The sequence below is a fragment of the Chaetura pelagica genome, unplaced genomic scaffold (genome assembly GCF_000747805.2).
Source record: "Chaetura pelagica isolate M959 unplaced genomic scaffold, ChaPel_1.0 scaffold37, whole genome shotgun sequence".
Taxonomy (NCBI): Eukaryota; Metazoa; Chordata; class Aves; order Apodiformes; family Apodidae; genus Chaetura; species Chaetura pelagica.
In genome coordinates, this window is record NW_009954567.1 from 2,986,783 (window position 1) to 3,007,338 (window position 20,556).

The following is a 20,556-nucleotide window of genomic DNA, read 5'->3' on the forward strand; positions in this document are numbered from 1 at the left end:
GTGTTATCTTTCTTCAAATTTGTTCCCTAGTTTTTCCAATTTTAGAGGGAACTGCCACCATTGCTAATGAAAAATATAATTTCAAAAAGTAGAAAATTCACTTCTCTGTTCCTGTAAAGTGACAGTGTGAGGCTGGTCCTTAACTTCAGCCAATAGTGCACTTTAACTTTTGTGTCTCTCCCAGTAAATGTGCACTACATATGAAGCTTGTTTACTTACAACATTCTCTTGATATGCCCATTTGCTATTGTTTTACAATACTAGACTCTAGACTGGTATAAAAAGTGACAGCCTGTATCTTGTACAGATATTAAAGTATCAAAGCACAGTGAATGAATTCTAAAATGCATACTAATCACAGAAATAATGCACACTATAAAACAATTAAAATTTTATATTTCATTTATTTGTACTTTTTTCCTTTCATTGAAATTTGTGGTTCTAATACCTGCTTTGTTTTGGAAGGATCTGCATCTACATCTGATCAGAACCTCTAACTCAGGTCTCAGAATGGTTGGATACACTATGTCTGAAGCATAAACTGGTGATTGAGACAAGAAAATAACCCCACAAATCTCCTCCCTTTCAAAACAAATCAGGCATTAACACCACAAATTCAGATGAAAACAGCTTAAAGGACTATACTTGATAGTTCTAACTTGAATCATGATCCACTTTCTGCCTTGTACGGTACCTCAAGCCTGTTTCTGTACAGCAATTCTTCACACTGGTTAGAGAAGTGAGAGAAATTCATACATAGAAGACTGACCTTAAAAACCTACTAACAAGAGAAACAAAAATTCAGATTAAACTATTTTCTATTCTTAACCTTCTAAGACAGATTCAGATACTAGTTGATGGCATCACTATGTATATACTTGAATAGATGGTCGCAGCTATACCTCTGAGCTGAACACTACATTTATGCAGAAACAAGCGAGGTTGAAAATGCAAAAGAACAGGCACAAAATCCCACTTACTTCCACAGCACATAAGCACTTGAAAATTGACACAGTCTGCTCCATCTAGGCAATGATAAAACTAAGCTGGAGATATCCCTGAGCTAGCCCTCCTTCAGTCAAAATCTTGTGTATCATGTCTTGGAAACACAGGGATTATCTTGTTATGTATTAGTAATACCAGAAACAATGCAATATTAACTGGTCCCAAGAGCTTTTATTTCTCCTTTATCAGCTGTTCAACACTGAATAAAGTATACCAATACATAAAGTTAAGTATAAAAGTCAGTAGGTATGAAGAAGTAATCCTTTACATTTAACAGTGAAGAAATAACACAGAAAACAGTGAAAACTTATTTCTGAAAAACTTTGCTCTAACAGAACTGTACCAAAAATCCAGTCAGAAAAAATCTAACAATATCCAATTCTGTGGGTGAAGTCCATGAACACAGTGTTTGAATATCAGTTTTATATCAGCACATAACTGAAATTCAGCCTTCATCATCACTGCTGCTCCATGCATCTTCATATGCTGGATTTAAATGCTGTTGAGACTAAAGAAAATTAAAATTGTCTCAGTTATTTGCTTAATTAAAAACACTAAAATAATATAATGGCAATGCTAAAGGCAACTTTTAAATTACTAGATATAGACAAGCTATTGTGTCTCTCATGAGTCCTGTATTTTTTTAAACCACTTCTTTGGCCATTCCACTGATTAGAGTCAAGGTAAATTATGAAAATAAATCGTACTCTATTTAATAACATCCAGTTTCAACAAAAATACATTTGGAGCACCGACTGGAAGTTTTACAAATATGTGGTATAAAATACAGCATACAGATATTACTATCTTTGTTTTGAGTCACTGGTTTTATGTTGTAATTTCCCTGGCCCAGCATAACTGACCACTACTGTCTCAAGAAGTAGTCCTGTCCTCTATCCATATTCAACAACAGTTTCTCAGAAGCAACAGGCAATTCGCCTTGTAATTAGGAATTGTTACAAATTTTGATGGTGAAACACATACTTAATATTTCATTTCCACATCACCCCTTCAAGTATAAAGGCCATAAAAAAGTATTTCAAACTCACATTCATTACCTTTTCAGAAATATCATCAGGAACTGGCTCTCGAAGAGCTGGTATCCATGCAAGGATATTGCAATCTTTGCTACCACTGTAAAGTTCCTTAAGGAAAGAAAGCAAAAATTATTTTAACTCAAATTTACTGAACAGTGACATAGATAGAATGTTAGGGAAAACAAGTGTATGAAATATTTTTAAATAAATACACATTTTCTAATTCGTAATAAATTTTTCCCCAAACTGCTCACCAAAACAGCACTACCCACATTTAAATGAACTTCATTGCTTAAATGCTCTTTTCTTCCATCTCTCTTGTGACCTGAAAATACATCTATTTTAACAGTTAGGAAGCTTATGAAATAAATGACTTTTTTTAGTGGAGAAATAAGGAAAAAAAAAGAGGGTTTTATAATAACTAAAAAATATGAATCAACTCAAAAGCATCTACTAGTACCTGTTAGAAGACTACCTAAGTATGGAATAAAGTATTAAGTAAATGTAGTTTCATTATGCCTAGGGAAGGAAAAGAACAAATAAAGAACAATTTGAAGCTGTATCCTGTTACAAAGGCAGAGGTAAGAAAGACCAATTTATTTTTTTTAATATAAATAACTATTTCTTATGGTAACGACTAAGGACTGAGATCCCATTGTGCAAGGCACTCTGCAAACACAGGGAAGCAAACAGTCTCTACACCAAACATCTGATAGTAAAATACAGCTTAGCCTTAGTTCTTTTAATACAGTGAATACAGAATTCTGTCATGTTAAACTGAGGAAATTTTGCTGATGAGAAATATTGCACCATCTTTGCAGTAAATTTGACAATAACAATGCTTCTATTTTCCAAAGTGCTATTTAAATGAACACATACGAAGAAGCTCTCATATGCCTTCAATCTTGAATCATACTCCTGCATATATATATATGTGATGTCCAACATCACTTGAATATTTCCATGCATTTTAACTGCCTGAGTGAAACATATAAAATATGTTTTCTGTATTCAGGCCAACAGTATGAAAGCCTTGCTTTACTCAGGTTAGCCTTTACACTTCAACTAGCAACTCTGTGTATATATGTGCACATTTTTCATACACTGATTCAACGTAAGTTAAAAAAATAATACAATTCTGTCTTTGCAGAAAGTCTCCTATATTATGCATACCTAATTCTAGAACTACATAAACTAGGCTGAGAGTTAGTGCAGGAACTTAATACCTAACTCCTACAAATGAGCATTTATGAGGGCAATTCTATTTAGGAGAGCTGACATACTTTTGTAAAAACTGGTCCCATTCATAAAGTTATTAATGAATGAAACACATACAAGATTAGAGTTTATAATTTCATGAGACAGAAACATCCTACTTATCTTGCTTAAAAGAAGACAGATCAAAGTCACACCAAGGTGTAGGTCACATCCCACTTTATCCTGTCAGCAGTACTCTACTCAGGCCCCCTGTCTTTTACAGGATACAGAATATTACTAGAACTCTTCATATGCCAAAATCTCTCTTTGTGAATAATGCCACAGTAACATCAGCATACTTCCATTTAACCTTTATTACCACTTGTCTTACTTTCTGATGCTGGTCTAGTAAGATCTTCAGTTAATATCCACTGCATCGAGTAATTCTTACAATTAATTATTATAACCTGAAAGGGTGACTTCTATCTTAAGTCAGTCAAAAGAGGAGCCAGTGAGCTCCATGCACGTTTATGATACAGTATAGGACTTACACATGTATCATACTATAAACATGCTCCATGCATATTTAGGGTGCAATATATGGAAATATTATGCTTTAAGACTCTGAGGAAAGACTGCAATTAAGATCTAATCTAACTTCAGTTACATTGACTTATTAGCCTAACACTGGATAGGTCAGATACCTTTGTAGATGTCTCTGGCATTTCCTGAACAACAGTAGTATAATTTAAATCAAAATTGTTTCCCAATGCATATCTAATATTTCATGGTATGCTAACTCACGCATAGTGCTTTAATCCATTCCTTGTTCAGAAAACGTATGTCTTATTTGTTTACTTAAGTTATTTTAAGCAGCTAGTATGACACAATATTACCTAGCATATTAGATCCAACAGTAAATATCATCTAAGAGATTGCACAGTGCAGATTTCCTCTTCCACACCACCCTTGAAATTGTCAACATCCTATGAAATTATTGTATCTTATTAAAGGGCTAAATTCTGCAATTCTTATTAAGCAAACATCTTCTTACCTTTACAGAGACATTTATGTAATTACATTTTAGACCAATAATAATTTAGTGGATTTTATGGCTCTGTTCCCAGGTCCTCAAAATACATGCACACTAACTACATTCACACTACTCTGAAGACAGCTCCACACAATATCTCAAACACAAGAGGCATTCCATACAAACCTGCTAATTAATTTGGAACTCATAAGAAGAGATAAAGACAAATAGCACTGGATTGCAAACAGCTAGTTGATTTGGTATGAGTGATCTGATTTGATTATAATGGCTCTGAGCAAACAGGAGACACCTCAAATACCTAATTAGAATACTGAGGTTCCTTTTAGAACCTGTTCCAGATACATGGTAAAACAAAGACAGTTGATTAAAATACAGCTAATTAACAGAAAGAATGTGAGGGGCTGGCAACACTCAATACCAATCCAAAGTCTTGAACACAGAGTTAAGATACAGGAATATAAACAACACTGGCCAACACTGTTTGCAACAAAGCAAGTTTTGTCAAATAAAAGTGATTTTCTTTAGAACTAGTAACTGAAAATAGAAATGCACTGCTGTGAATAACTTTGTAACACCTTGATTTACTATTTCTTGCAAAAGTAAAACAGGTAACTATACATTTTACAAATTATTTCATTCTCAGAAAACAAGCTTTAACTGGGAAATCATCATTTCTATTGGAATTATATGAAGACTGATGAATGTATTTAATTGTCTCAAGACAGAAGAGCTTTTTGGAAATACAGATGTGAACACAGTTAAAATAACACTACCAGTACATCTGGTGTTGACACACCGACTACAGTAATATTATTTCTTCGAAGTAAGAATTTAACACAATTAAAAGCAGAGCATCTAAAGAAAAAGAAAATCCAGTCACATTTCCAGAATATAGAACTGACCTCTGGAAACGGGTGATTCTGAAACAATTAGGAATCACAACAGATAAACAAATTAAGTTGTTGCCAACATAAATCTATAGCTATAGTGATGGATACGGTTCTTGTGCATGTGCTTACACAAGTGTTCCTAGGCTAAGGATCTTGAAAGCTACACTAGAAACACTCTAAATAGATGTACATTTCCAGGGCTGAAAAATATGATTTATAATGAGATTTCGTGAGTCTTGTGTCTTCAGCTTATCAAAAAGAACACTAAAGATTACTTAATATAAACAAACCAGCTCTTTTGTTGGGAAACTATTCTCAAAAACACAAAGAGCTTTTTAAGCTAATCAAGAACAGTCCAAAAACTAGGTGCCTTAGCTATAACGTTAATATTTCACCTTTCAGTGGCTTTAGTGTATCACTGTCTATTCCAGAACTGCTTTTCAGGTCTAGCAAACCTTACTAGCTTGGGCTCTACTGCCTCACCTGTTAAGTGTCCAAAATTTTAACTGAATCCATCTCAGTGATAGCGAAACATTGTTTCAGTCAAAGGTACTGGACTTAAAGCAAGAGTTATCAGATTAACTTCTAGGATGTGTATTGTACAAGAAGTCATTAAAAGATATCCCTGTGCCCTTTCTGCCTCAGAGATTTCTGCCTGGTATTTTGGAAACAACAGATGAGAAATGAAGAGCTGGAACATAAAGTACAATCCTCAACATCTGAGGGCAAATATGTACCAGCCTTAAAATCCATACAACGACTCTGCTCTTGCCACACCACAAGCCATAAGAACAACCTGTTTTGAAGTATCTCATAACAAATTAAGCTTTGTTATCCATTGGAGCAAGATCACCTTAGCAAAGTACTTCAGAGGTTTCTCAGAACCAAGAGCAGTAATAATGCACTTCTCTGAAAAGCACTTCACATTCTTACTGTGACTAGTCTTGGGTATCTCAGAGAAAGACAAGTGCCTCCTCTTCAGTCTTACAGGAAACAGGCAAAAGCTTTAATGCATACAATTTATTAACAACTATATATATATATATATATATCTATAAAAGTTACCTATGTGAGACAAATTCAAAGTGCAAGGAAACCAATATAGAAAGGACCAACCCAAGAATTTAACGAAACTTTCCTTGTTTGATACATAGGTCATGGAACTGCCACTTATGTCAAGATCTCTGAACACATCCCTGAGAAGTTTTGTGCAAATGGTTTGGCAATCTGCAAAAGTATCCCAGGTTGTCTGGAATATTGTTTGTACTTCACTTACCTGAAAACTAGGTTGAAATACACAGCAGTCAACTGTATTATAATGTCCTCTAAGCATAGTTATCAGTTCTCCTGTGAAAATTGTATAAACCGCAATGGTACTACCATATGGTACAAAGGCAAACTCTGGACTGCAGCCACAAGAGGTGGTGAATTTGAGTCCTTTCCTACTTTCATTACAGACTTTACCATAATTCACCTGTAAAATGAAGGATTATGCAGTTAGCTATTAACTAAAACTACAGGAAATAACTTCACTTGAAAAGTTAATTTTAATTTCTTCTTTAATACCCAATAAAATGAATTTTAAGCTTTACAATGTTAATACAATTATAGATTTCCAATTAAAGATGTCTATCAAGAGCATAAATTTGTGTCCATTAAAGTTCACTCTTCTTAATATCAACTTAAAGAAAAAGAAAGACATGCCTAAAAATCAGCAGTTCCACATTTAGAAATTGAAATTGCACAGGCTGTTACATGCCAGACCTACAATGAGCACATAAAGTGAAATTAGAACTAGTCATGGAATTACCACCTTAAACATTTTCCTGTATGATCCTACATAATAGTTTTCTCTCAGATACCAAACCTATTAAAAGAAGTCCCTATGCATAATGGTATACAGTTTGATTTGAAAAAGCATCTAGTCCAACTGCCCCTGCAAAGAGCAGTGACATATTCAGCTATATCAGGTTGCTCAGAGTTCCACTCAACCTGGCCTTGAATGGTTTAGGAACGGGGCACCTGTCACCACTATGTGCAACCTGTGCCAGTTTTTCACCACCCTCATCGTAAAAAATTTCTTCCTTATATCTAGTCTTAATCAACCCTCCTTTAGTTTGAAACTATTACATCTCATCCTATTGTAACAGGCCCTACTAAAAAGTCTGAAAGGCCAAATAAGGTTTCCATGGAGCCTTTTCTTCTACCGGCTGAACAACCCCAACTCTCTCAGCCTTTCCTCACGGGGGAGGTGCTCCAGCCCTCTGATCACTTTTGTATCCCTTCTCCAGACTCACTCCAACACATCCACATCTTTTCTGTGCTGAGGGTTCCAGAACTGAACACATCACTCCAGGTGGGGTCTCACCGGAGAAAAGTAGAGGGGCAGAATAACTTCCCTTTACCTGCTGCCCATGCTTCCTTCAACACAGTTCAGGACAGAGTTTGCCTTGTGGGATGCGAGTGCACACTGCTGGTTCATGTCTTGCTTTTCATCTGCCAGTAACCCCAAGTTCCTCTCTGCAGGGCTGCCTTCAATCCCTTCATTCCCCAGCCTATACTCATACTGGGGGATGCCCCAACTCAGGTGCAGCAGCTTGCACTTGTCCTAGCTGAACTTGCTGAGGTTCATATGAGCCCACTTCTCAAGCTTGTCCAGGTCCCTCTGGATGGTGTCTAGTACCTCAGGTATGTCAACCACACCACTCACATTGGTGTCATCTGCAAAATTGCAGAGGGTGTATTTGATCCCACTGTCTATGGAATCGATGAAGATATTAAACAGTACTGGTGCCAATACTCCAAGAATCTACAGATTGAAGAAAAATTGATCCACACTACCTTCTACCTGATAAGTGCCCTTTGATTATTGGTGTTGACTGATATCACAGAAAAGCTAGATTTCTGAAGTGCATATCCCACTAGGATGAAAAAGAACAGAAGCATTAGCCTTGACAATGCAAGAACTAGACCTAAGGATTTGTCAGCAAGTCATCCCTTGCTTGGGGAAGGAGGAGGAACTCAGGAAGAGAGGAACAACATTTGTAATGTAGAGAAAAAATCTGCATCTCTCCCTCCTGAGTTACCAAGAAACAGTAGGACATTAATAGGCAGAATGAGAACAACTGAAGGGCAAGCAGAAGGATGGTCTAAGCAAAGGGCAAAGTAAAGGGATTACAAGAGTCTCATGAAGGAAAAACAAATGAGGAATAACTGCTCAATTATTATGGACTAGTTAAAGAGTGATAAAAAAAGACAATTTTCTAACCAAAACTAAATCACCAGTGACAAACTCAATACTCTTCCCTGTAAGGGCAGCTGAGATAGGAGAAAATGCTGTATTTCTAAGAACTGGCTTGTGAGGTGTATGGGAAGCCTTACAAATGAATCTAATATAAGAAATACAGCTAGTGCCATTTCAAACTTCTGTCAAGCCCTATACAGAAAAACATATCACCAAGGGCTGAAAGTGGAAAGTTTCCAAACTTGTTAGGAATATACCATTTGCATATATCAGTCTAATTATGTTCTCTGAGACATGAAAAGTGTATTCATGATAAAATACAATGAAAACAGCATAGCTTACCTTTAGAAAAACCTTCATTAAAAAAAAATAATTAGAATTTGGACAAATAAAACATAGATGTTGGGTTTTTTTTCACGAAGAGGGAGAAGTTCACTAGGAACACCTGAAGTTCACACATTATTTTATAATTTAATATATTTTTTCTAATAAGAGTATCAGTACTTTAAATTTAAACTCATTGGTATTGCATATAGTTATATCTAAAGTACTTGGTTTTCAAATTGTATTCTAGAACTTACATGATTCATTTCTGCTGAAAAACAGAGATTTACTTACATGTATAACACTAGCAAAGCTATCTGGGTTAATTTAAAAGCTCCCTACCTAAACACTTTATGGCTTATAGTTAAAAAAACCAAACAAATCCTACATGTGAAATCTTTTAACTATGACTCTGGATGGTGTCTAGTACCTCAGGTATGTCAACCACACCACTCACATTGGTGTCATCTGCAAAATTGCAGAGGGTGTATTTGATCCCACTGTCTATGGAATCGATGAAGATATTAAACAGTACTGGTGCCAATACTCCAAGAATCTACAGATTGAAGAAAAATTGATCCACACTACCTTCTACCTGATAAGTGCCCTTTGATTATTGGTGTTGACTGATATCACAGAAAAGCTAGATTTCTGAAGTGCATATCCCACTAGGATGAAAAAGAACAGAAGCATTAGCCTTGACAATGCAAGAACTAGACCTAAGGATTTGTCAGCAAGTCATCCCTTGCTTGGGGAAGGAGGAGGAACTCAGGAAGAGAGGAACAACATTTGTAATGTAGAGAAAAAATCTGCATCTCTCCCTCCTGAGTTACCAAGAAACAGTAGGACATTAATAGGCAGAATGAGAACAACTGAAGGGCAAGCAGAAGGATGGTCTAAGCAAAGGGCAAAGTAAAGGGATTACAAGAGTCTCATGAAGGAAAAACAAATGAGGAATAACTGCTCAATTATTATGGACTAGTTAAAGAGTGATAAAAAAAGACAATTTTCTAACCAAAACTAAATCACCAGTGACAAACTCAATACTCTTCCCTGTAAGGGCAGCTGAGATAGGAGAAAATGCTGTATTTCTAAGAACTGGCTTGTGAGGTGTATGGGAAGCCTTACAAATGAATCTAATATAAGAAATACAGCTAGTGCCATTTCAAACTTCTGTCAAGCCCTATACAGAAAAACATATCACCAAGGGCTGAAAGTGGAAAGTTTCCAAACTTGTTAGGAATATACCATTTGCATATATCAGTCTAATTATGTTCTCTGAGACATGAAAAGTGTATTCATGATAAAATACAATGAAAACAGCATAGCTTACCTTTAGAAAAACCTTCATTAAAAAAAAATAATTAGAATTTGGACAAATAAAACATAGATGTTGGGTTTTTTTTCACGAAGAGGGAGAAGTTCACTAGGAACACCTGAAGTTCACACATTATTTTATAATTTAATATATTTTTTCTAATAAGAGTATCAGTACTTTAAATTTAAACTCATTGGTATTGCATATAGTTATATCTAAAGTACTTGGTTTTCAAATTGTATTCTAGAACTTACATGATTCATTTCTGCTGAAAAACAGAGATTTACTTACATGTATAACACTAGCAAAGCTATCTGGGTTAATTTAAAAGCTCCCTACCTAAACACTTTATGGCTTATAGTTAAAAAAACCAAACAAATCCTACATGTGAAATCTTTTAACTATGAAATAACGGAATTGTAAAATTCATCAGTAAATATTCTAATAAAAATATCTTGCTTTTCACAGGTGCTTGATCCATACTACATCAATTGCCTGAGTCCAAAGTTTGAGGCAAATGTAAGCATCAGTCAGCATGACCCAGGCAAGGAAGATTACTTGTTGCTCTATTTTTGAAGTATGCTATTTCATATCAAAGAGCACTTACATAAGAGAAGTTTAACAAACAACAAAAAAAAAAGAGTCCTGAGAAAATCTCTCTTAATCATCATAAAAATGTTGACTAAGAGTGTTTGATTATCACACAAGTAGGCTGGTATTTTTTCATATTGAGAGGATATTTTCATGAGATGTGGAGCTTATGTCATATCCTTTCTGGATATTACTGCTCATTTTGTAAAGACAGCATTTATAAATATTGACGGTGTTAAGACTTGTTAATGTTAGTAATTTTAAGAGGCATATCTGCTGATAAAGAGCAATTAAACTAATTTACACAGCATGTGAGCTGTGACAGCAACAGTTCCCAAGACACAGCACTACTCATAACAACAGCATGTATAATAGAAGGAAGGAGTGGAGGATGAGAAAATTAAATTATACGGATATAGTCAGTGCAAATGTTCCTGCTTGACAGAGGAGTAATAGAAAGGAAAGAATGCTGCCAAAACTGAAGAAACTTCCTAAAAACTGGCTTTGTTCTTTGAACACACAGACAAACAGAAAACCTACTTCCTTCTGTTTGATTCTTCATATACTTAGTGAATCAGGACCTTCTATTCCTTTTTATGACAAAGGATGTACATAAGATGTGTACAACTCCAGTATTCATTTATTTTACTAACTGAAACAATCCACTAGGCCCTGAATTTGGCTTATTTCTCAAACAGGTAATATGCATGACTTAATTTCTGAATCTTTTGAAAGGTACATTAAAAAGTATGAAGATCAAAAGGAGTAGATAGCCAGGGAAATAAAGTGACTATGATGTGAACTTGTACTACCTGTACATGAATTTATTTGTCTGCTGGTGCCCTAAAATTATTTGAAGCAGTATCTCTGGGCAGTGTGTGAAACTATAGCACCCTGGATAGTATAATGCTGGACTTGAAAAAGGAAGTCAGGATCAAGCTATTCCACACCAAATAAGAACATTGTAAAATAGCCTATGAAACACCAACAAACTCACAGGCACAAAATCTGAAAAAATAGTGATTCAGCTGCCTTACTATTACCTATTCCTATTACTACCTAATATACTACCTATTCCAGCGCCTTACTACCCTCACGGTGAACAACGTAAAGCTACCCTCTCTCCATTTAAAACCATTACCCCTTGTCCTTTCACTGCTCTCTCTGGTGAAAAACTCCTCCCCAGCTTTCCTGAAGTCCCACTCCGGCTACTGGAAGACTGCTCTCCATGGAGCCTTCTATTCTTCAGGCTGAGCAATCCCAGTTCTCTCAGCCTGTCTTCATAGCAGGGGTGCTCCAGCCCTTTGATTTCATCAGTGATCCAAGACAAAAATATGTCTTGAAGTGCTGAGAACAATCTGGAAAATGTGGGTAGCATGGTGATATAAAAGTCCTTTTATTTAAATGTCTATAAGGAATTATTTTTGCTGTGCTATGAAACTAGGCAGCAGAAGTAAACCATTTCTATAGTAGAATAAAATTTCTTCCTTTCTTGATAGCACTGACAGACCATAATTACAACTGGCTAAAATCCTATGGAAACTGACTTACCTAGTATGTCTTTCACAATAAACATAGGAAACTATTTTCTTTACTGAAACAAAAATTTTAAGAGGAACCAGCAGCAACACAGATTTAATTGCTTGTTCTACCCAATTTGGTTGCAACACAAATATAGAGAGACAGGTATTTTTAACACTGCTATACAGCTCCACAAGAAAGATTCTACAAAAACACAAAGAAGTGTGCAAGAAGGCCAGGCAGTCAATCAGTGAAACTCTAAGGTATAGACAACTGTGGTAGGTATGCTGACAACTAATAATTAAAAAAAAAATATTAAAAATTCCTACCAACAGCCACTGCATATTAGGGCCTTTACTACCACCTGAAGTGTTTTCAGCTGTGCTTAGAAATAAGAACCCCAAAGTTACTAAATTCAATCTTTTAGTAAATTCAGGCTTCTTCATACCCTGCTTTTTTGTAATAAGTAGAATAAGAAAAGAGATCTGTAAAAAAAGTGCTCACAAAATCTTCAAAGCATTAGATTAAGCAGCTATAACCTTTCTGAAAATGCATAAATATCCAGTTGTAATGACAATTGCAGATTATAAATCTTCTAAAGGTAAGTAGAAATATAAACTAAGATTCTTGAAAACTTACTAATGTGTTTTCTCCCGTGGAGCTGTTCCAGAGTCGCATCCGATCATCTGTACCAACAGTCAACAGGTGAAGCCCATCACTTGTATAGCATAAACCATTAACTCTCCCATTGTGAGCACTGTTTGCTGTCATGAAAAATAGCTGGTTCAGATTTCTACAGAAGAACTATTTTGTATAGGTATTTTTATTTCAATGTACAGTACTGAAAGTGCTGTTTAAATGGTAACATATAAGAAAACTAATAATTTAATGATTGGTTTATAAAAGCATCTGGCTGGGAACCAGCCACCAGTGGTGTTCCTTGGGGTTCAGTTCTAGGGCCGGTCCTGTTCAATAATCTATCAGTGATCTGGATGCAGAAGTTGAATGCACCATTACCAAGTCTGCTGTTGATACCAAACTTGGGAGGTGCTGTTGAGTCTTTTTAGGTCTTGTACAGGGCACCAAATAAGAACATTGTAAAATAGCCTATGAAACACCAACAAACTCACAGGCACAAAATCTGAAAAAATAGTGATTCAGCTGCCTTACTATTACCTATTCCTATTACTACCTAATATACTACCTATTCCAGCGCCTTACTACCCTCACGGTGAACAACGTAAAGCTACCCTCTCTCCATTTAAAACCATTACCCCTTGTCCTTTCACTGCTCTCTCTGGTGAAAAACTCCTCCCCAGCTTTCCTGAAGTCCCACTCCGGCTACTGGAAGACTGCTCTCCATGGAGCCTTCTATTCTTCAGGCTGAGCAATCCCAGTTCTCTCAGCCTGTCTTCATAGCAGGGGTGCTCCAGCCCTTTGATTTCATCAGTGATCCAAGACAAAAATATGTCTTGAAGTGCTGAGAACAATCTGGAAAATGTGGGTAGCATGGTGATATAAAAGTCCTTTTATTTAAATGTCTATAAGGAATTATTTTTGCTGTGCTATGAAACTAGGCAGCAGAAGTAAACCATTTCTATAGTAGAATAAAATTTCTTCCTTTCTTGATAGCACTGACAGACCATAATTACAACTGGCTAAAATCCTATGGAAACTGACTTACCTAGTATGTCTTTCACAATAAACATAGGAAACTATTTTCTTTACTGAAACAAAAATTTTAAGAGGAACCAGCAGCAACACAGATTTAATTGCTTGTTCTACCCAATTTGGTTGCAACACAAATATAGAGAGACAGGTATTTTTAACACTGCTATACAGCTCCACAAGAAAGATTCTACAAAAACACAAAGAAGTGTGCAAGAAGGCCAGGCAGTCAATCAGTGAAACTCTAAGGTATAGACAACTGTGGTAGGTATGCTGACAACTAATAATTAAAAAAAAAATATTAAAAATTCCTACCAACAGCCACTGCATATTAGGGCCTTTACTACCACCTGAAGTGTTTTCAGCTGTGCTTAGAAATAAGAACCCCAAAGTTACTAAATTCAATCTTTTAGTAAATTCAGGCTTCTTCATACCCTGCTTTTTTGTAATAAGTAGAATAAGAAAAGAGATCTGTAAAAAAAGTGCTCACAAAATCTTCAAAGCATTAGATTAAGCAGCTATAACCTTTCTGAAAATGCATAAATATCCAGTTGTAATGACAATTGCAGATTATAAATCTTCTAAAGGTAAGTAGAAATATAAACTAAGATTCTTGAAAACTTACTAATGTGTTTTCTCCCGTGGAGCTGTTCCAGAGTCGCATCCGATCATCTGTACCAACAGTCAACAGGTGAAGCCCATCACTTGTATAGCATAAACCATTAACTCTCCCATTGTGAGCACTGTTTGCTGTCATGAAAAATAGCTGGTTCAGATTTCTACAGAAGAACTATTTTGTATAGGTATTTTTATTTCAATGTACAGTACTGAAAGTGCTGTTTAAATGGTAACATATAAGAAAACTAATAATTTAATGATTGGTTTATAAAAGCATCTGGCTGGGAACCAGCCACCAGTGGTGTTCCTTGGGGTTCAGTTCTAGGGCCGGTCCTGTTCAATAATCTATCAGTGATCTGGATGCAGAAGTTGAATGCACCATTACCAAGTCTGCTGTTGATACCAAACTTGGGAGGTGCTGTTGAGTCTTTTTAGGTCTTGTACAGGGATTTAGATAGACTGCAGCATCAGTCAATGAAACTTAATAACTTGCATACTGCACCCAGGACAGAGTATAAACTGGAAGAGCAGTGGCTGGAGAGCAGCCCTGCAGAAAGGGATGTGGGGTGCTGGTTGGCAGCAGCTCAGTCTGAGCCAGCCGTGCGCCCTGGCAGCCAGGAGGGCAAACTGCATCCTGGGGAGCATCAGACACAACGTGACCAGCCAGTCAAAAGAGGTGGTGATCCTGCTATATTTAGGGTTGGTGTGACCTGACCTCGAGCACTGTGTGCAGCTCTGGGCCCCACCATTTAAGAACAATGTGAAGGTCCTTGAATGCATCCAGAGAAGACCAGAAAAACTGGTGAAAGGGCTTGAAGGCATGTCCTGTGAGGAGTGGCTGAGGACTCTGGGTTCCTCTAGTTTGAAGAGAAGGAGGCTGAGGTGTGACCTCACTGTTCTCTACAGCTTCCTCAAAAGAGGAAGTGGAGAGCGAGGTGCTGAGCTCTTCTCAGTGGTATCCAGCAATAGGATATGTGGGAATTGTTCAAAGCTGCACCAGGGGAGGTTCAGACTAGACATTAGGAACCAGTTCTTTACCAAGAGGGTCATCAAACCCTGGAACAGGCTTCTTAGAGAGGTGGTCGATGCCCCAAAGCCTGTCAGTGTTTAAGGGACATTTGGACAATACCCTTAATACCATGACTGAAACTTTTGGTCAGGCTAACTGGTCAGGCAGTGGAACTAGGTGATCACTGTAGGTCCTTTCCAATTTAATATTCTATTCTATATTGTTTATAAAGTATTATAAATTAATTCCATCGAGTTCACCCTGCAATACTGCACATTCTTAGGTATGTTAAAGTAGCTACAATCCAACTCAGTGCTACCACAGCAAACCTAATTATGGTGGCCATAAATTAACCCACTGAAAAATAGATAGTGTCTCTGTGTTACCTGTTTTTCAGAGATTTTAGGAAAAAAGTCAGCTGCATTCGGTTTAGTTCAGCTATATTTCAATATATTTAATATCCTAGTCTATCTGATTGCCATATGATTATCAAAAAATCACCTTGAATCTTTCAGAGAAATAAAGTTGAAAAGAAAGTTGTCGTGTCTGAGCAAAACAACATGTTATTTAAAGGAGTGTATAAAATGGCACTAATTATCTTGGGAGTTAAAAATCTTTAACAAAATAAAATTTGTCCAAATTTTTCTTTTTTCTTACATCTTAGACTTCTTTATAGCATTTTCATCTCAGTAATTTATTAAATTTCAACTACATTTAAAACCAAGCATCTGGATTATTACATTAGAATTTACATAGCAGAGTGCCTGGTTATTGAAAAAGATATTTATTGCAACTTCATAATCTCTAGCTGTACATTTTGGATAATATATTTGACTTTATAGGGATTTGCATGTATTTTGCTACTTGCAACTTTAGTTGCACATAAGAAGTCTGACTGACTTGCAACTTTATTCACTTCTGAGTTAATTCCAAATACTATCTATTTCTACCTCAGAGCAGCATCTGTTCCAAGTACTTTTTTGGCTTGCCAAAATTAAATATTTGACCAGAATTCATTAACTATAACTGAAAGTTCAGAAGCTTTCTTTTAATTTAGTTGGCTTTGGTTTGTTGCTTTTTTTAGTTATGGAAACATGACCTGAAGATAGATAAAAATGTTAAAGCTAATAGCAATTGCTACAAGGCATTATTAACACATTTGACTGCACTGAAACAAGTGTAATTTACCTTACTGTAAAATTTAACATAATAAGAAATGTATACTCTGTTGTGCACTTTAGGCAGTATAAAAGGAATAACTGATTTTACAGCACCACATATGAGAAAATATTCTAGAGGATAGATTTGGAAGCAAGACTAATTTAAACAGGAAAAGGGATGTGCTTTTGAGGGTTCTGTTCATGTTATCTTTGTTTTCAAAGGAACTTGACCTTAACTACTGGAACAGCTTATGAAGTATGAAGTGATTACTGTTTCTATGAAACCTAATCTGCAACAGGAATAATTATTGTGCTCATAAAATAGATGGTAAAATTTCCTGGGTTAGGGGGAAAAATGTTTAGAACAGATACAATGCTGTTGCCAAGATAATCTCAAAACAAGATCCCCAACCACAAACACTGTCTCTTTAAGAGAGGTAACTAAATAAAATTCAGTGGCCTGTGTTATGCATAGGTAAGAACTGGATTATCACTACACTCCTTGCTGGTCTTTGTGTTCAACACATTTATGAAATATAAGAATGCTTCTAATTACACATGGGTTACCATGTTATACTCTGCATTACCTGCCTCAGAAGATGCTTTGGACTTTTCTCCATTGTACTGATCGAGTGTGGTCAGACATCCAGATGCTCTCCTCACATCCCACAGTTTTACTTTACTGTCAGCACTAAGAAAAACAGAATTGCATACTTTAGAGAAACTGTGTGCACCCTGGATTGATAACTGTCTTTAGTCAACTCACCTGACACACCCTGGTCCAGCAACTATTCTGAACGACTTATCATGCAATCATACTCAAGCCAAAAGAACTTCGTGAACAGATTTTTAAGGCAGACTTCCAACATTCATTTACATGTATTAATAAATATAGCTGGTACTACACAGGCACAAAAGAGTGATTCTTTGTCTACAACACATTTGCCTCTTTGTCTACAATATAACACCCTTGCACACACGCATAGACCACAAATAACCATGCCAATTATTCTGCTGATTAAACTGCAGCTACAGTCTCCAGCATTGTCTGTAACTGTTGCCTTGGAACTCAGGCTCTTGCTATCACAGATCTACAGTATGACTGGTATACAGGTTGGCTACATACACTTAGGCTGGATAGGTCTATATGTTGTGCTGTCATGCAGTGCTATGGCAGAGAAACACTCCAAACTTGTTCTGTAGGAACTCGATGGCTTTGTCTACATTGCCATGGTGGCACAAGAATGGAAAGAACAAGGTTCACGTTGCTGTGATTGATTCTGGTTCACAGGTTGCATGCGCATGCTTTGGACACACTGTGTCTCTGCCAGCAACAAAAGCTATGGTAATGTTGGTACTAAGTACAACACTTAGACTGCAAAACTGCAGGCAGTGCACTTTGTATGGCACCTTGACATGTAGCTTGATTTAAGCATTCCAGTATTATACTTGTGTGCACCACAAGACTCCCAGGTATATTTGGGAGGTAAATTCATAGAAAAGACCACTTCCATGCACTAAACCACCAGTGTACATGTATCTACTGAAACCGGTAACTCCCAACATCTTAACTGTTCTTTTGGAGAAAAAACCCCACCAAAACAGAAAACACTTTTCATCTCAGCTAAACAAAAGCAACTGCACCTCTTTGATCTATGTCTGGAAAATACACCAAATCAAACTGCTTCATAGATAAGTAGTCTTTTAATGAAGTACCACATGCTTTTCCTGTGTGTTCTCAAGTTAAATCAGTGCATTAACATTAGGAATATATATATATTATATCAACTGACCAAAGCAAACCCACCCGTTACTCTTTATCTGTTCTATATCTGATAAAGCAAATGGTTTGATTAGATTGATTCTGTTAAGCTCCCAGTAATATTCCAACTGAATATGCTGACAACACATTACTTTGCTGCAAAAAAATATTCTAAGGCTTTGAATACAGATACCACTGAGGTTTGAACTAACTGTGCAGTGAGCAACAAACTGTGAGTAGTTCATTGAAAAATAATAAGGAAGCTCTATGCCTTTTTTAAGAATAAAAACCTACAGTTGTCAGTTGTCCATTTTTGAAGGTGGATTTTCACTAACATTTTCTAGCTCTAAAGAGGGCTTTAAACTAGAGTTACTAGGGGAGGGGATGCTCCATCCATCTCACTGCCAGCACTTTGAGGCCACTGCCAGTACTAGTCCTCAAGAAGGACCACAGGCCAGCAGAAGAGCACCTGAAACGCAGAACATGACCCCAGGGAGCAAGGCAACTTCAATGGGGGCCCAGCTTAAATGTCTCTATGCAAACACACTCAACAAGGGGAACAAACAAGGAGTCAGAGACATGAGTGTGCCTGCAGGTTTATGATATCATTGGCATCACTGAGACATGGTGGGATGACTCACACAACTGGATCATGGGAATGGATGGATACAGGCTCTTTAGAAAGGACAAGCAGGGAAGAAGAGGAGGGAGTCTCACCCTGTACATCAGAGACTATCTGGTGTCCAGTCCATGAAGCTCCACCTGGGCATGGAGGAGGAGCTGACAGAGCTTATGGTTCAAGGTTAAAGGGAAGACAGGGCAGGTGCTACCCTAATGGGAGTCTGCTACAGACCACCCAACCAGGAAGACTGAGTTTGTGAGGCCCTCTATAGACAGATCGGAGCAGCTTGGTATTCACAAGCCCCTCGTGGTGGATTTCAAACACAACATCTTAACTGTTCTTTTGGAGAAAAAACCCCACCAAAACAGAAAACACTTTTCATCTCAGCTAAACAAAAGCAACTGCACCTCTTTGATCTATGTCTGGAAAATACACCAAATCAAACTGCTTCATAGATAAGTAGTCTTTTAATGAAGTACCACATGCTTTTCCTGTGTGTTCTCAAGTTAAATCAGTGCATTAACATTAGGAATATATATATATTATATCAACTGACCAAAGCAAACCCACCCGTTACTCTTTATCTGTTCTATATCTGATAAAGCAAATGGTTTGATTAGATTGATTCTGTTAAGCTCCCAGTAATATTCCAACTGAATATGCTGACAACACATTACTTTGCTGCAAAAAAATATTCTAAGGCTTTGAATACAGATACCACTGAGGTTTGAACTAACTGTGCAGTGAGCAACAAACTGTGAGTAGTTCATTGAAAAATAATAAGGAAGCTCTATGCCTTTTTTAAGAATAAAAACCTACAGTTGTCAGTTGTCCATTTTTGAAGGTGGATTTTCACTAACATTTTCTAGCTCTAAAGAGGGCTTTAAACTAGAGTTACTAGGGGAGGGGATGCTCCATCCATCTCACTGCCAGCACTTTGAGGCCACTGCCAGTACTAGTCCTCAAGAAGGACCACAGGCCAGCAGAAGAGCACCTGAAACGCAGAACATGACCCCAGGGAGCAAGGCAACTTCAATGGGGGCCCAGCTTAAATGTCTCTATGCAAACACACTCAACAAGGGGAACAAACAAGGAGTCAGAGACATGAGTGTGCCTGCAGGTTTATGATATCATTGGCATCACTGAGACATGGTGGGATGACTCACACAACTGGATCATGGGAATGGATGGATACAGGCTCTTTAGAAAGGACAAGCAGGGAAGAAGAGGAGGGAGTCTCACCCTGTACATCAGAGACTATCTGGTGTCCAGTCCATGAAGCTCCACCTGGGCATGGAGGAGGAGCTGACAGAGCTTATGGTTCAAGGTTAAAGGGAAGACAGGGCAGGTGCTACCCTAATGGGAGTCTGCTACAGACCACCCAACCAGGAAGACTGAGTTTGTGAGGCCCTCTATAGACAGATCGGAGCAGCTTGGTATTCACAAGCCCCTCGTGGTGGATTTCAAACACCCCAGTATCTGTTGGAGTTCTTGGAATGCACTGATGACAATAGCCTTCTCCAAGTGGTGGAGGAA

At 37.1% G+C, this 20,556-nt stretch overlaps 1 protein-coding gene across 2 annotated transcripts in view; it reads right to left on the reverse strand.

Annotated features, from left to right (window-relative positions):
- Positions 1–1,325: 1,325 nt before the first annotated feature.
- ERCC8 (excision repair cross-complementation group 8) overlaps positions 1,326–20,556 on the reverse strand; it is a 28,946-nt gene continuing 9,715 nt past the window's right edge. The window contains exons 7-11 of one of the 2 annotated variants that reach the window (XM_010005354.1): positions 17,224–17,327; positions 14,475–14,599; positions 6,460–6,657; positions 2,064–2,150; positions 1,326–1,513 (exon numbers count right to left, since the gene is read on the reverse strand). In XM_010005354.1, the coding sequence (XP_010003656.1) occupies positions 1,451–1,513; positions 2,064–2,150; positions 6,460–6,657; positions 14,475–14,599; positions 17,224–17,327 (577 nt within the window). In that variant the 3' untranslated portion in view covers positions 1,326–1,450. The remainder of the gene's footprint in view (positions 1,514–2,063; positions 2,151–6,459; positions 6,658–14,474; positions 14,600–17,223; positions 17,328–20,556) is intronic. The other variant, XM_010005355.1, reaches the window with a different exon arrangement.